Source organism: Piliocolobus tephrosceles, unplaced genomic scaffold, assembly GCF_002776525.5.
Source record: "Piliocolobus tephrosceles isolate RC106 unplaced genomic scaffold, ASM277652v3 unscaffolded_9408, whole genome shotgun sequence".
NCBI classification, from domain to species: domain Eukaryota; kingdom Metazoa; phylum Chordata; class Mammalia; order Primates; family Cercopithecidae; genus Piliocolobus; species Piliocolobus tephrosceles.
The window spans coordinates 1,407-17,151 of NW_022336950.1; the positions used below are offsets into that span (position 1 = coordinate 1,407).

Sequence of the window (15,745 nt, forward strand, 5' to 3'; positions counted from 1 at the left end):
CATTTTGTGGAATACCCTGTCCTTTTTTTTATCAAAGGACAAGAGGAATTTCCTTCGTGACCCTCCGGCCGGCGTGCAATTTAATTTCGACTTTGATCAGATGTACCCCGTGGCCCTGGTCATGCTCCAGGAGGATGAGCTGCTGAGCAAGATGAGATTTGCCCTCGTTCCTAAACTGTAAGCAGGGTGTTCCCCAGCGTTTCCTCACGGCCTCGGTTATGTGCTCAGTATCAGCACCTAACGATAGAAGGGGCCAGAAGGGTCTCTATCTGGTCATAAAAGCAGGCCCTGCAGCCCTTTGGCAGTTCCCCTGGTCAGGGCACCCTGGAATCAAAACCAAGGGCTGACTTGGCAGGAAATACAGGGTGGAGATGAAATGTGCCTTTCTATCCCAATTACAAGGTAGAACACATTTCCCTACAGAAACCACAAACATGCTGCATCACCCTGAATCACATTCTGGTCTCTGAGGCTCATTGGGATCCTTTTTCCAAGCTGATTGCGTTTTCCATTCAGGTTCTGCCCTCCAGCGGCAGTGTTCCTGCTCTCTTTCCTAAGGCTTTTCTTCTGACGGCTCTTCTGGGCTCCACAAATCCCAGCTTGTCCCGTAGGCTCCAACGCATGCATGATACATTCTGGAAGCCTGCCCTGGTGGTGCAGCCAGCAGGGGCCACCTTCCCTGCTGCTGCCTCCCTTGAGTGTTCTACCTCAAGCTCTTTCATGCCTCCTCTAGTTCAGTCCCTTGTATTGAAGCTGTCACATGTTTGGAGTCAGCGTTCCTTCTTATTCTGTCAGTGTTCCCTTTCTCTTAACCTTGTCATATGGGTGTAGTATCTTACTGTTCCCCGAGAACGTGAGTTACGGTTCTCTCAAAAGACTCCTTTTTCAGCTGGGTGCGGTGGCCAACGCCTGTAATCTCAACACTTTGGGAGGCTGAGGTGGGAAGATCACGTGAGGCTGAGTTCGAGACCAGCCTGGGCAACATAGCAAGACCACCATTTTTACAAAGAAATCAAGAATTAGCCGGGTGTAGTGGTGCGTACCTTTAGTCCCAGCTACTCAGGAAGCTGAGGCAGGAGGATCACCTGAGCCTGGGAGGTCAACGCTGCAGTGAGCCATGATCACGCCACTGGCATTCCAGCCTGGGCAACAGAGTGAGACCCTGTCTCAAATAAAAGAAAGACTCCTTTTTCTATGCTGTTTCCTCGGGACTCTTCTGTTTGTTTGGGGCTCTGTCTTTTATGTGGCAGGCTCTCCTTACCTGTCCCTTCGCTTTAGCAGTGCCATACTGAAAGGTACATGGCCAGTGAATGTGGGGACAAGCCTTTTGGCCTGGAGAGGCTCAGTAGCTGTGAGAAGGTAGCTTGCCCCTAGAAGACTCTTTGGCCTCCTGCCTGGCTGCAGGCAGGACAATGGGAAGAGCCAGTTGATAGGCAGACTGTCCGTTGACTCCTGTGTCTTGACCTTGGTATCACACCTCCAGTCTCAACTGCACCACCGGTCCCTGAGTGTAGAGCAGCTTGGCTCCCCTCCCGACATGGGCAGAGCAGGGCAGGGCAAGATGGGAGGCCCAGGGGCTCTCTGGGCTTCCACCCTTCCTGCAGGTAACTCAGTACAGTTTTCTCTGGTCAACAAAGTAGACTGCTGTTTGCCTAGGCCGGGCACGGTTGCTCATGCCTATAATTCCAGCACTTTGGGAGGCCAAGGCAGGCAGATTGTCTGAGCTCAGGAGTTTGAGACCAGCCTGGGCAACATAGTGAAACCCTGTCTCTACTTAAAAAAAAAATACAAAAAATTAGCCAGGTGTGGTGGCACATGCCTGTAGTCTCAGCTACTCGGGAGGCTGAGGCAGGAGAATTGCTTGAACCCGGGGCGGAGGTTGCAGTGAGGTGAAATCGTGCCATTGCACTCCAACCTGGGCGACAGAGTGAGACTGTCTCCAAAAAAAAAAAAAAGATTACTATCTGCCCTTGACATTTCCACTTGACAGCTTTCCACTTGACTGCCCTTGATAGCTTCCACTGTCCTCTCCTCTCTCATTCTCTTTGTCCTTGTGTTTTTACATATGTAATTCCTTTTCTGTTACTTTCCTGACATCTTCAGAGGGAGCTTCGTTTGTTTTGCTATGCTTACCCAGCCACATAGTGGTTTTAACAAGTATTTGCTAGCCTTTTGGTTCACACAGCAGCACAGGTTTTCTGTTTGTGAAAACATCACTCTGGAAGTGTTCTTCCAGACCAGAATGACAGTTACATGGAATCTTTTTTTCTTTGTAATGAAACTCTTCCCTCCATAATTATTAACATATTAGTGGTAAATTTCTAGAACCCTCCCCAACCCTCCCATAAGAAAAGTATGTTTTATGGCAAAAAAAAAAAAAATCTCCTTACAAATTTCATCTTTCGACTTTATCTTTTTCTTTCTTTCTTTTTTTTTTTGTTTGAGATGGAATCTCACTCCGTCGCCCAGGCTGGAGTGCAGTGGCGTGATTTCAGCTCACTGCAGCCTCTGCCTCCTGGGTTCAAGTGATTCTGCTGCCTCAGCTTCCCGAGTAGCTGGGGTTACAGGCGCCCGCCACCACACCCAGCTAATTTTTGTATTTTTAGTAGAGACAGAGTTTCACCAGGTTGGCCAGGCTGGTCTCGAACTCCTGACCTCAGGTGATCTACCCGCCTTGGCCTCCCAAAGTGCTGGGATTACAGGCGTGAGCCACCGCGCCCAGCTAGACTTTGTCTAAAATAGCTATAGTTAAGATATTTTTAGTTAAGGTGTTTTGTTTTGTTTTGGAGACGGAGTTACGCTCTTGTCACTCAGGCTGGAGTGCAATGGCTTGATCTTGGCTCATCGTAACCACCTCCCCACCTCCCAGGTTCAAGCGATTCTCCTGCCTCAGCCTTCCAAGTAGCTGGGATTACAGATGCATGCGACCACGCCAGGCTATTTTTTGTATTTTTAATAGAGACGGGGTTTCGCCATGTTGGCCAGGCTGATCTTGAACTCCTGACCTCCGGTGATCTGCCCACCTTGGCCTCCCAAAGTGCTGGGATTACAGGCCACCACACCCAGCCTAGTTAAGGATATTTTTTAAATGTACCATCTAATCTATGTTTTACTACATATGCTCACAAAATCATAGGAATTGACTTTTTATTTTAAAAATCATTATTTTTTAGAGACAGGGTCTCTGGAATGCAGTAGCACAATAGCTTACTGCAGCCTTGACCTCCTGGACTCAAGTGATTTTCCTGCCTCAGCCTCCCAAGTCGCTCAGAGGCCTGTGCTGCTATGCCTGCCTAGTACTGTTTTTAACTTTTTTAGAGATAGGGTCTTGCTATGTTGCCCAGGCCGGTTTTGAACTCCTGGCCTGAAGCAGTGTTCCTGCCTCAGCCTCTCAAGTTGTTGAGGTTATAGAGGAGAGCTACCCACACTCCTGGTAGAATCGAATTTTGAAGAGTTTGTATATATAATGTATATGCATATGTGCTTGTGTGTGTGTGTTTCAAGCTCTTCCCTCAGAATTTGAGGCTGTGCCTGTTCTGAGTAACTGACTCTGAGGGAAGGGTACCCAAGCTCCGGGGTGCAGGTGGCCTTTACACTTGCAGCCTCCATCAACTTGAAGACCCTTTGAATCACCCTGAGCCACATGCTGGGCTCCTGCTGTGGCTCTCAAGACCAGCAAGAGGCCCTGAGTGGCTAGAGCCTGAGGCCAGTGGCCTGGGGTGCTCATAGCAGGCATGTAGCTGTCCACAGTTTTGGTTCTTTACAATTGTGGACCGCCCCCCTCACTGTTGACGGTAATTTTAGATTTTTTGAAACCGTCTGAGAATTGGTATTTGGCAATTAGTGTTTCTAATTTGTCACAGGGTAACCTGCCCATCAAATATTTCAATATGACTCCAGTTTCCTCCTACTAATTTGTTGAGGATTACTTAGAAATTATAGTTATTATTTATAAATCCTTATCTGTTAGAAATGCTTGCTGAAGCTGAGCGCGATGGCTCACACCTGTAATCCCATCACTTTCTGAGACCAAGGCGGGTGGATCACCTGAGGTCAGGAGTACGAGACCAGCCTGGCCAACCTGGTGAAACCCCATGTCTACTAAAAATACAAAAATTAGCTGGGCGTGGTGGCACATGCCTATAATCCCAGCTACTCGGGAGGCTGAAGCAGGAGAATCATTTGAACCCTAGAGGCGGAGGTTGTGGTGAGCCAAGATCATGCCATCGCACTCCAGCCTGGGCAGCAAGAGCGAAACTCCATCTCAAAAAACAAAGAAAAAGAAATGCTTGCTGAAGTATTTACAAATGAAAGAATGTGATGTCTCACATTTGCCTTAAAATATTCCAACCCATTCCCAAAGAAAAGCGTGTGTGTAGGGGAGGGGAAGATAGATGGAACGCAACTGGTGAAATGCTGATACTCATGGTAGGTAGGTCACAGGTACGTGGGCTTCATTGTTCTAGTCGCTCCACTTGTGTTTTGTTGAAAATTTCCATAACAAAACAAAAACAAGCTGTCAGACACAAATATACAGTCTCCAGACTTTTCCTCCCTGACACACAGAAGCACAACTTTGCTCCTTTGAAACACTTTTTCTGAACAGATAGTTAATGCATCATTAACTAGGAACACTTTAGAAAATAAAACTCTTGCTCTGGATTTCAAACTGCATATTAGTAGCTTAACCCTTCCCTGTGGCAGTCTAATGCTATGACCAAGATGGGGTCCTGCTGGTACATCACAAGCACCCTCTGAGGCCCTCATTCTGATGACAGTAGGGAAATCACAAGTCCTTTCCTGCCTTGGCTTTGGCCTGTGACATTTGCCCAGTGTTTCCCAGAGGATTTTCACAGTATACGATGCCTTAAAATAGTCCAGGAGGCCGGGCGCGGTGGCTCACGCCTGTAATCCCAGCACTTTGGGAGGCCGAGGCAGGCGGATCACAAGGTCAGGAGATCGAGACCATCCTGGCTAACACGGTGAAACCCCATCTCTACTAAAAATACAAAAAATTAGCCAGCTGTGGTGACAGGTGCCTGTAGGCAGGAGAGTGGTGTGAACCCAGGAGGCGGAGCTTGCAGTGAGCCGAGATGGCGCCACTGCACTCCAGTCTGGGCGACAGAGCAAGACTCCGTCTCAAAAAAAAAAAATTGTCCAGGAACACAAATAGATAAATGTTTGAGAGTTGCTGTGCTCAATTTTCTTCTTTCTTTCTTTCTTTCTTTCTTTGAAGAGGGAGTCTCTGTCACCCAAGCTGGAGTGTAGTGGTGCGATCTCGGCTCACTGCACCCTCCACCTCCCGGGTTCAAGCGATTCTCCTGTGCCTCAGCCTCCTGAGTAGCTGGGACTACAGGTGCATGCCACCACACCCAGCTAATTTTTGTATTTTTAGTAGAGACGGGGTTTCACCATGTTGGCCAGGATGGTCTCAATCTCTTGACCCCGCAATCTGCCTGCCTCAGCCTCCCAATGTGCTGGGATTACAGGCGTGAGCCTCCACACCCGGCCGTGAGTTTTTTTCTTTTTTTTTTTTTTGAGGCGGAGTCTCGCTCTGTCACCCAAGTTTTTTTCTTTTTAAGAGTGGGTATCTCTCTGTTGGAATACAGTGGTGTGATCATGGCTCACTGCAGCCTCAACCTCCCAGGCTCAAGCAATTCTCCCACCTCAGCCTCCCTATGAATAGCTGGGATTACAGGCACATGCCACCATGCCCAGCTAATTTTTTATTTCTTGTAGAGTCAGGGTCTCACTCTGTTGCCCAAGCTGGTCTCAAAGTCCTGAGCTCAAGTGATCTTCCTGCCTCAGCCTCCCAAAATGCTGGGAGTACAGGTGTGAGCCACTGCCGTGCCAGACCTGGATTTCTTTACCAGAGGACTTGACTTCTCAGAACCTTTAGTAGTCATGTGTATTGTGACTCTTCCCCGGAGGGTGACATAGATTATTTCTGCAGTGTGCCTCTGACCACACCTCTCATATCAAGAGGGAGAGACTCTGGAAAACAAAGCAGTCCACATGTTTGTTTTTATTAATTAAGACAGCAAACAGTGCCCACAATCTACCATAGGTGCCTAGAATACCTAAGTCTCATGTTGGGCATTTCACAGAGCTCAGACTTAAAAGTGATTTCAGAGATGTTTAGGCAGCCCACTACCTCCTGGGAAGGCTCATTTCACTTTTGTTTGGCTCCAGTGTTAATGGCTTGAGACCCTGGAACTTATCAGGACAAACAGACCCAGTTCTTAGTTCCCCCAGATGTCTTAGTCTCTATAATCCCTCAGCATCCGGGTGATTTGCCTGTAAATGCCCTTTGGTTTGTAAGTGTCATCGTTAAAGTGAGTCCTCAGGAGTGAATATAATGCGTTGTCTTAATTGCAGAAAGCACACCATAGCATATCTTGTATGTTTTTGATGCGGCCTAAGATTTCATGAGCTCTTTTAGCAGCTGTAGCATACTGTGGTTTGCTCAGCTAAACTCATGGTCAACTGTAATCCTTTATAAATTGCTATGAAGCCCAATATCCCTCTTGCCGAACTACTTCCAAGAGATGTTACAACAGTTGTGTGGCCACATCAGTTTGGGAAATGCTGCTTGGCATGTAGTAAGAACTTAACAAGTGACAGGTTATTATTCCTGTGACCATCTGTGATGGCAGACAACTTGTCTTATTCCCCTGGCACCTAGCATAGTGCCGGATGCACATGGCACCATAATTCCACCGGTAAATGTTGGTGGCATTAATAAAAGTGGGGCTGTGTCTAGCAGCAGATTCCATCTTGTTACCTGTCCTCGCTTGTATAGGTAATCGTGCATTTTGCCTCTATCACTTACACACTAACTTCCAGGCCTAGCTTCTCCATTCATAGGTGTGACAACTGTGCATTCTGATGTCTCATATAAGACAAGCTCTGTCCAGATTCACAAGCCTGAGTCTCATTGTTTTCTGCTAGTTCTCACTGATTTTCTTTCTTTTTTTTTTTTTTTTGAGACAGAGTCTCACTCTGTCCCCCGGCTGGGGGGCCGATGGCGCCATCTTGGCTCACTGCAACATCTGACTCCCCAGTTCAAGTGATTCTCCTGCATTAGCCTCCCAAGTAGCTGGGATTACAGGCGTGCACCACCACGCCTGACTAATTTTGTATTTTTAGAAGAGATGGGGTTTCACCATGTTGCCCAGGCTGGTCTTGAACTCCTGACCTCAGGTGTTCGCCTGACCTCAGGGATTACAGGCATGGACCACCGCACCTAGCACTCACTGACCGTATTCTACTTTTTCAAAGTATTTTTCTGTCAGGCTTTCTTCTCAATTTTCCCCCCATTCTAAGAACCTTGCATCCCTTCTTAAAAAACAGGGGATTGACCAGGCGTGGTGGCTGACGCCTGTAATCCCAGCATTTTGGGAGGCCAAGGCGGGCGGATCAGGAGGTCAGGAGATCTAGACCATCCTGGCTAACACAGTGGAACCTCGCCTCTACTGATACAAAAAATTAGCAAGGCATGGTGGCACGTGCCTGTAGTCCCAGCTACTCGGGTGGCTGAGGCAGGAGAATTGCTTGAACCCAGGAAGCGGAGGTTGCAGTGAGCCGAGATCACGCCACTGCACTCCAGCCTGGGTGACAGAGTGAGACTCTGTCTTAAAAAAAAAAAAAAAAAAGAAAACTGGATAAAGAGGCATTCTCCCACCCTTTTGTCATTTCTACTCGCCAAAAAAAAAAAAAAAATTAGAACATAAAATGAGCCACTCTTCCAGGCAAAAACAAACAAAAATAAAATTTAACACACCCTGCAGGTCACCAAAGCCATTCCTTGGGTAGGGGGTGTGTACATGTTTGTGTGCATGTGTATGTACTTTTTTTATGCTTTTTTTTTCTTTTCTTTTTTTTTTTTTGAGACGGAGTCTCACTCTCGCCCAGGCTGGAGTGCAGTGGCCGGATCACAGCTCACTGCAAGCTCCGCCTCCCAGGTTTACGCCATTCTCCTGCCTCAGCCTCCCGAGTAGCTGGGACTACAGGCGCCCGCCACCTCGCCCGGCTAGTTTTTTGTATTTTTTAGTAGAGACGGGGTTTCACGGTGTTAGCCAGGATGGTCTCGATCTCCTGACCTCGTGATCCACCCGTCTCGGCCTCCCAAAGTGCTGGGATTACAGGCTTGAGCCACCGCGCCCGGCCTCTTTTTTTTTTTTTGATACGGAGTTTCACTATTGTTACCCAGGCTGGAGTGCAATGGCACAATCTTGGCTCACTGCAACCTCCGCCTCCTGGGTTCAAGCCGTTCTCCTGCCTCAGCCTCCTGCGTAGCTGGGACTACAGGCATGCAGTGTACCTGGCTAATTTTTGCATTTTTCATAGAGATGGAGTTTCACCATGTTGACCAGGCTGTTCTCAAACTCCTGACCTCAGGTGATCTGCCCGCCTTGGCTTCCCAAAGTGCTGGGATTACAGGCATGAGCCACTGCACCCAGCCTTTTTTTTTTGAGAAAGAGTCTTACTCTGTCGCCCAGGCTGTAGTGCAGTGGTGCGATCTCGGCTCACCACAACCTCCACCTGCTGAGTTCAAGTGATTCTTCTGCCTCAGCCTCCCAAGTAGCTGGGACTACTGGCACATGCCACCACATTGGCTGATTTTTATATTTTTTGCAGAGATGTGATTTGACCATATATGCCCAGGCTGGTCTCAAACTCCTGAACTTGCATTCCTCCTCCCTTGGCCTCCCAAAGCATTGGGACTACAGATGTAGGCCACCATGCCTGACCCATTTTGCTTTTATTTAGTTTTGTTTTTTGTATTCAACCCTCAAGATTTTTATTTAATTTCTCTGAAGCAAGCACAGTTATCAATGGATTATTATTATTATTATTATTATTATTATTATTATTATTATTATTTTGAAACACAAGCTTACGGAAAAATTGGGGATACAACATAAATAACTTTTCTTGAAATCACTTGAAACCTAATGTTATATCACTCCCAAATGCTGTAGTGTTATACAAGCATTCTCCTACATGACCACAGTGTACCCATCCAAATCAGGAAATGATCATTTACACATTATTGCCATCTCACTCTCAGACCCTATTGAGGTTTTTCCATTCGTCCCAATAATGTCCTTTTTAGCAAAACAGCCCAGTTCACACTCACAGGTTACATTTGGTTTCGATGTCTCATCAGTCTCCTTCTGTCTGTTGCATGCTGTCTGGTGGCACATGCAGCCATTTGTCGCATTACTGTTCATACTTGGGTCATTTGATGCAGGTGGTGTTTGCCAGGTTTCTTTTTTTTTTTTTTTTTTTTGAGACGGAGTCTCTCTCTGTCGCCCAGGCTGGAGTGCAGTGGCCCGATCTCAGCTCACTGTAAGCTCCGCCTCCCGGGTTTACGCCATTCTCCTGCCTCAGCCTCCCAAGTAGCCGGGACTACAGGCGCCCGCCACCTCGCCTGGCTAATTTTTTTGCATTTTTAGTAGAGACGGGGTTTCACCAGGTTAGCCAGGATGGTCTCGATCTCCTGACCTCGTGATCTGCCCATCTCGGCCTCCCAAAGTGCTGGGATTACAGGCTTGAGCCACCGCGCCCGGCTGCCAGGTTTCTTAACTATAAAGTTACTCTTTTTCTCTTTGAATTAGTATTTTGCTGGGATGTGCTCTGAAACTGTGAATATTCTGTTCATCAGACTTTCCATGTATTTATATTTGTACAGACTCATGCAGTGGATTATAATCCGATGCTGTTAATTTATTTTGATGCTCAAATTATTACCAGTTTGAGGCCAGGCATGGTGGCTCACACCTGTAATCCCAGCACTTTGGGAGGCCTAGTTGGGAGGATCACTTGAGCCCAAGAGTTCAAGACTAGCCTGGGCAACATGGTGAAACCTCATCTCTACGAAAAATTAGCTGGGCATAGCCGGGTGTGGTGGTGGGCGCCTGTGATCCCAGCTACTTGGGAGGCTGAGGCAGGAGAATTGCTTGAACCTGGGAGGCGGAAATTGCAGTGAGCCAAGATCACGCCACTGCACTCCAGCCTGGGTGACAGAGTGAGACTCTGTCTCAAAAAAAAAAAAAATTAACCAGGCATGGTGGCATGTGCCTGTAGTCTCAGCTACCTGGTAGGCTGAGGCAGAAGCATCACCTGGGCTGGGGAGATCAAGGCCACAGTGAGCCATGTTCATGCCACTGTGCTCTGGCCTGGGTGACAGAGTGAGACCCTGTCTAAAAAAAAAAAAAAAAATTACCAGTTTTGCCAGTGGGAGACTATTCAAGCTGACTTGTGTCTTTTTAACTCGTCCCCATCATTTCTTCACGCGTTTCCTTGCTTTCTGGCACAAGATAGTGTTCTTCCTCTGCTCTAACCCTGGAATCGGCCATTTACCCAGGGAGCTCTGGATCCTTTTAGTGGAAAGTCTAAATCTTGGTATTTAGAAAGCAAGATCTGGATGCTAGGTGTGCTCATTGCCGTTGGGGTGTCACTGCTCTGCATGCTCTCAGTGGACACAGCCAGGGAATGTGTGTGTGCTCATTTCTATGTGGAATGAAAACCATGTGTTCATGGTGCTACCTCATGACAGGGATCATTTTCATTTTTTCCCTTCCCATGTTTGTAATTCTCCTCTCTGGTGGTGAGAAACCTGGTTTCTACTATCTTTAATATTTTTACTTATTCCCCATGCATGTGGCCGATCTGTCATTTTTGCTGCCACTCACTCCTCTGCTCAAATACCTTTCTCTCCCTGCTTGGTTCTCACTCTCCATTCTAGGCCACCCCTCTGTGTGGACACTTACCTGGCCACTTGGGCACCAACACGTTACACCAGGTGATTCTAATAGGTAGCTAAGTTTGAGAACCACGGAGAGTTTTCAGGTTGAACTGCACTTCAATCTTTTTATCAAGCATTTCCCACCCCATTGCTAACTCTTACCGGTTACTAGTTATTAGCAAGCTGCCAAACATTCTCTTTCATAAGGAACAACAGCCACAATGCTTTCTTCTCACTGCTGGAAAGCATTTAATCGTCTGAGAAACAGCAAGTGATTGGTGGAGTCCTGGCTCTGCTTCTGGTTTCCCAGGTTGATTATGCTAGTTTCACAACAATGCCCTGTTTTCTTCTACTGAGAGCAGTATTAGTATCATTAAGATACCAAGAAATGCTGAGGTTTCATTGGTATTCTGTAACTTGTATTTTGCTGCTACAGGGAAGATAGCTGTTATGTTTATCCTGTTGTTAGCTTTCAATTCTAAAGCGAATACGGACTGGGCGCGGTGGCTCATGCCTATAATCCCAGCACTTTGGGAGGCTGGGGCGGGCAGATCATGAGGTCAGGAGTTTGAGACCAGCCAGGCCAACATGGTGAAACCCTGTCTCTACTAAAAATGCAAAAATTAGCTGGGCATGGTGGCAGGCACCTATAATCCCAGCTACTCGGGAGGCTGAGGCAAGAGAATTGCTGGAACCCAGGAGACAGGTTGCAGTGAGCTGAGATCACACCACTGCACTCCAACCTGGGCAACAGAGCAAGACTCTGTGTCAAAACAAAAATTGTTAAAGCCAGTACGAACCCCCTCTGAACCTCACTCAGCTTTGAAAGTGCTCCTGCAAATCATCTACTCCAGTCCCCTCTACAACAAATAACCCCTGCGTGCACTTGTCTTTGTACGTTCTCAAATGTTTTCTTGTCTATCTGCTTTTTATTCATTTTTAATTTTGCCTTTTTCCACTGTTCTAATTTGCCTTTCTTTAAAAGTGTGAAGGAAGAAGTGTTCTGGAGGAACTACTTTTACCGCGTCTCCCTGATTAAGCAGTCAGCCCAGCTCACGGCCCTGGCCGCCCAACAGCAGGCCGCAGGGAAGGAGGATAAGAGCAATGGCAGAGAGCAGGATTTGCCACTGACAGGTACATTCCGGGTAGAAGACAGCACTCTACAGAAAACGTTGTTCTTAGAGACTCAAATGAGCTTGACCTTTTATACATACCAGAAATGTCATTGTCTTAGGGAAAAATTCTTTTCCTCCTGGAGGAAATCTTCATTTTTCTCTTACTGCCTTCTCTCTGACCCATCTCAATCATGTCTTCCCCAAGCTTTCCTTTACTTTGCTTATCTCCTTTCTCATTCCTTGTTTTTATTTTTGTTTTTTTTTTTTAGACACGGGTCTCACTATGTTGCCCAGGCTGTCCTCAAACTCCTAGACTCAAGCGATCCTCCTGCCTCAGCTTCCCAAGTAGCTGGGACTTACAGGCACGAGCCACTGTGCCTGGGGAGTTTTTTTTCTTTTTTTTCCTCTCTCAAACATCCGTCATCTTCCCCACCTCTCATTTTTGGCCCTTAACCGTGTGATTCTTTATACTTCTGTCCCCTATTCTGATTCAGTCCGCCTCCTTTTTGTTTCTTTCAACCTGATGTTTCTCCAGTGCGTGTAGTCTGTAGAGCAGAACAAAGCTCCATTCCACTCCAAGTTACAAGGATCTATCTAGTTCTGAGCTAGGCACTGATGAACATTGGACTCATTGTGACACTAACTTACCACTGGTTGTGGGAATGTGTTATATAATAATGGCAGCTGTTTGAAATCTGTAATAATTAAAACAAGAAACACAATTTGTGTCATATTTTAAATTTTTAGTGAGTACCTGCTGTGTATAGTAGGTACTCATTACAACTGGACATGCATCCCACGAGAAGCGGGGTGATTTAATTCACGGAATTTTAAATGATTAAGCAAAACACCATGTCCTGAGGTGCAGGTTATATAGAATACTAGGACAGGATCCGTCCGACACTGCTCTTAGTGTCAGCGAAATGGAGTGAAGTTGCTCTACACAGGAAAATTTGTCATTTTGTATATCAATGTTAACATGCATCCCAGTTGTCTGTCATTCTTTAGCATTTATGTTAATTTTGTTGGAAAATGCCATTTTATCAAATACTGCCTTAACAAAATGGACTTATGACAGTGTTCCATAAAGACTGCCTTTTTCTAGCACTCATGTCAGCAGGCAAACTTGATAAATAACTTAATCCTCATTATCCTAAAAAAGTACAGAACTATTCTTGAATGAATTTTGCTCACACTGTAGTTAAAAATTATTTCCTGCTGGAAATTTTATATAAGGAGTATTGAATATGATGACATGTTAAAAATATCCCCAGACGGCTGAGGCAGGAGGATCACTCGAGCCCAGAAGTTTGAGTCCAGCCTGGGCAACATAGTGACACTCCATGTCTAAAAACAAATAAATGAATAGATAGGTAGATAGATAGATAGATAAAAATATCCCCAAAGTAAGAGGTTGAGATGGTTTCACCATAGCTGTTTCTTATAACTTAAGCTGAAAGCATAACATAAAAATTCATTTCTGAAAATTATTTAGTATCATAATACTTGTGGATATTTTACTGTGATTATAATATATATTCAGAACTGAACCAAGCAATTATTGTCTCTCTTATTCTCACTTCTTAGAGGCAGTACGGCCCAAAACGCCACCCGTTGTAATCAAATCTCAGCTTAAAACTCAAGAGGTAATCCAGTTTTACATTGTACCTAGTAGTTGATATCTGGAAATAAAGTAACTGTGTTAACTATCTCTAATACCATTTAAAACTATGTATGAATATGGGTTTGGAAGATGCAGCATCTGGTACTTGAATAGTCAAGGAACTATGGCTGAGACTTGAGGGTGATTTACTGGCATATGTAATTCTAGATGTGCTCATCAGGGATTGGAGACAATGGCTGGAGTGATTCAAGCTGTGAGGGAGAATAATAGCCTCAGGTGGTAACTCATGTAGTTACCAAGCAACTGCAAGTTGGAAGGTTGGAGAGCAGTGCTCATTGTCTCACAGCTCACGGAGAAAAGAAATAAAAATAGCATGGCATTAAATTGTGAGACAATAGCAAACCAGAATAACACAAATGTCGCTTAGCAAACCATTTCAAGAGCTCATTTGTTCCATTTCAGGATGAGGAAGAAATTTCTACTAGCCCAGGTGTTTCTGAGTTTGTCAGTGATGCCTTCGATGCCTGTAACTTAAATCAGGAAGATCTAAGGAAAGAAATGGAGCAACTAGTGCTTGACAAAAAGCAAGATGAGACGGCCGTACTGGAAGGTAAAAAACAAAACAAACTATTCACCTCCCTAATTCCAAAGCCAATTGTAGAAAATTATTCTGAAGCCAGTGCACAATCTTGTAAATTTTGCATCAAAATTGATTCTTACCGGACGCGGTGGCTCACGCTTATAATCCCAGCACTTTGGGAGGCCGAGGTGGGTGGATTGCTTGAGGTCAGGAGTTTGAGACCAGCCTGGTCAACACTGCAAAACCCTATCTCTGCCAAAAATACAAAAATTAGCCAGGCATGGCGGCATGGGCCTGTGGTCCCAGCTATTCGGGAGGCTGAGGTGGAAGGATGGCTTGAGCCCAGAAGGTCCAGGTTGCAGTAAGCCGTGATCACACCACTGCATTCCAGCCTGGGTGACAGGATGAGACCCTGTCTCAAATAAATAAATAAATAAAATTGATATTCTGTTCCCTACTAGAAGGTGGAGTCTAACAAACATGACCAGACCTCACTCATGTCCTTCTGCCTTAAGCACTCACAGAAGCAAATCAAAGAGTTAGGGAGTCTGGTGTGACTATAGAGCTCCTCTGATGAAACCCCCAATGTAAAGGGGAAAGCCTGAGACTCAGAGAGGTTAAGCAATTCACCCAGGGCATCTCAGCCCCAAGGACATGTAACCAGGAATGGGGTGAGGGGATGTACCCCTGGGCACATGGAGATGCTGCCCTCCAGCCTTCTGCTTTAAAAGCTGGCATTTTGCTGGTATGTTGTCATGTGCCTATGGTCCCAGCTACTCAGGAGGCTGAGGCAGGAGGATCACTTGAGCCCAGGATAATTTTTTTTTTTTAAAGACAGAGTCTCTGTCACCCAGGCTGGAGTGCAATGGCACGATCTCGGCTCACTGCAACCTCTGCCTCCTGGGTTCAAGCGATTCTTCTGCCTCAACCTCCTGAGTATCTGGGATTACAGGCACATGCCACTATGCCCGCTAATTTTTGTATTTTTACTAGAGATGGGGTTTCACCATGTTAGTCAGGCTGGCCTCGAACTCGCAACCTCAGGTGATCCACCTGCCTCGGCCTCCCAAAGTGCTGGGATTACAGATGTGAGCCACCACACCCAGCTGAGCCCAGGACTTTAAGGCTATAGTAAGCTATGATCACACCACTGCACTCCAGACTGGGACACAGAGCAAGACCCTGTGTCTAAAAAATTTAATAAAATAAATTTTTGGCAGCCGGGCGCAGTGGCTCACGCCTGTAATCCCAGCACTTTGGTAGGCCAAGGCGGGCAGATCACGAGGTCAGGAGATAGAGACCATACTGGCTAACATGGTGAAACCCCGTCTTTACTAAAAATACAAAATAAATTAGCCAGGCGTGGTGGCAGGCGCCTGTAGTCCCAGCTTCTCGGGAGGCTGAGGCAGGAGAATGGCGTGAACCCAGGAGGCAGAGCTTGCAGTGAGCTGAGATCGCGCCACTGCACTCCAGCCTGAGTGACAGAGCGAGACTCCGTCTCAAAAATAAATAAATAAAAATAATAATAGGCCGGGCGCGGTGGCTCAAGCCTGTAATCCCAGCACTTTGGGAGGCCGAGACGGGTGGATCACGAGGTCAGGAGATCGAGACCATCCTGGCTAACACGGTGAAACCCCGTCTCTACTAAAAAAATACAAAAAAACTAGCCGGGC

General features: G+C 46.3%; 1 protein-coding gene across 1 annotated transcript; it reads left to right on the plus strand.

Moving 5' to 3' along the window:
- Window positions 1-30: 30 nt before the first annotated feature.
- Window positions 31-14,102, plus strand: LOC111531698 (synapse-associated protein 1; the record flags this gene model as incomplete). Its single annotated transcript, XM_026449999.1, has 4 exons — window positions 31-177; window positions 11,739-11,887; window positions 13,456-13,514; window positions 13,955-14,102. Coding segments are annotated over exons 1-4 (433 nt in total), but the record flags the coding sequence as incomplete, so codon positions are not given.
- Between the last annotated feature and the right edge of the window lie 1,643 nt (window positions 14,103-15,745).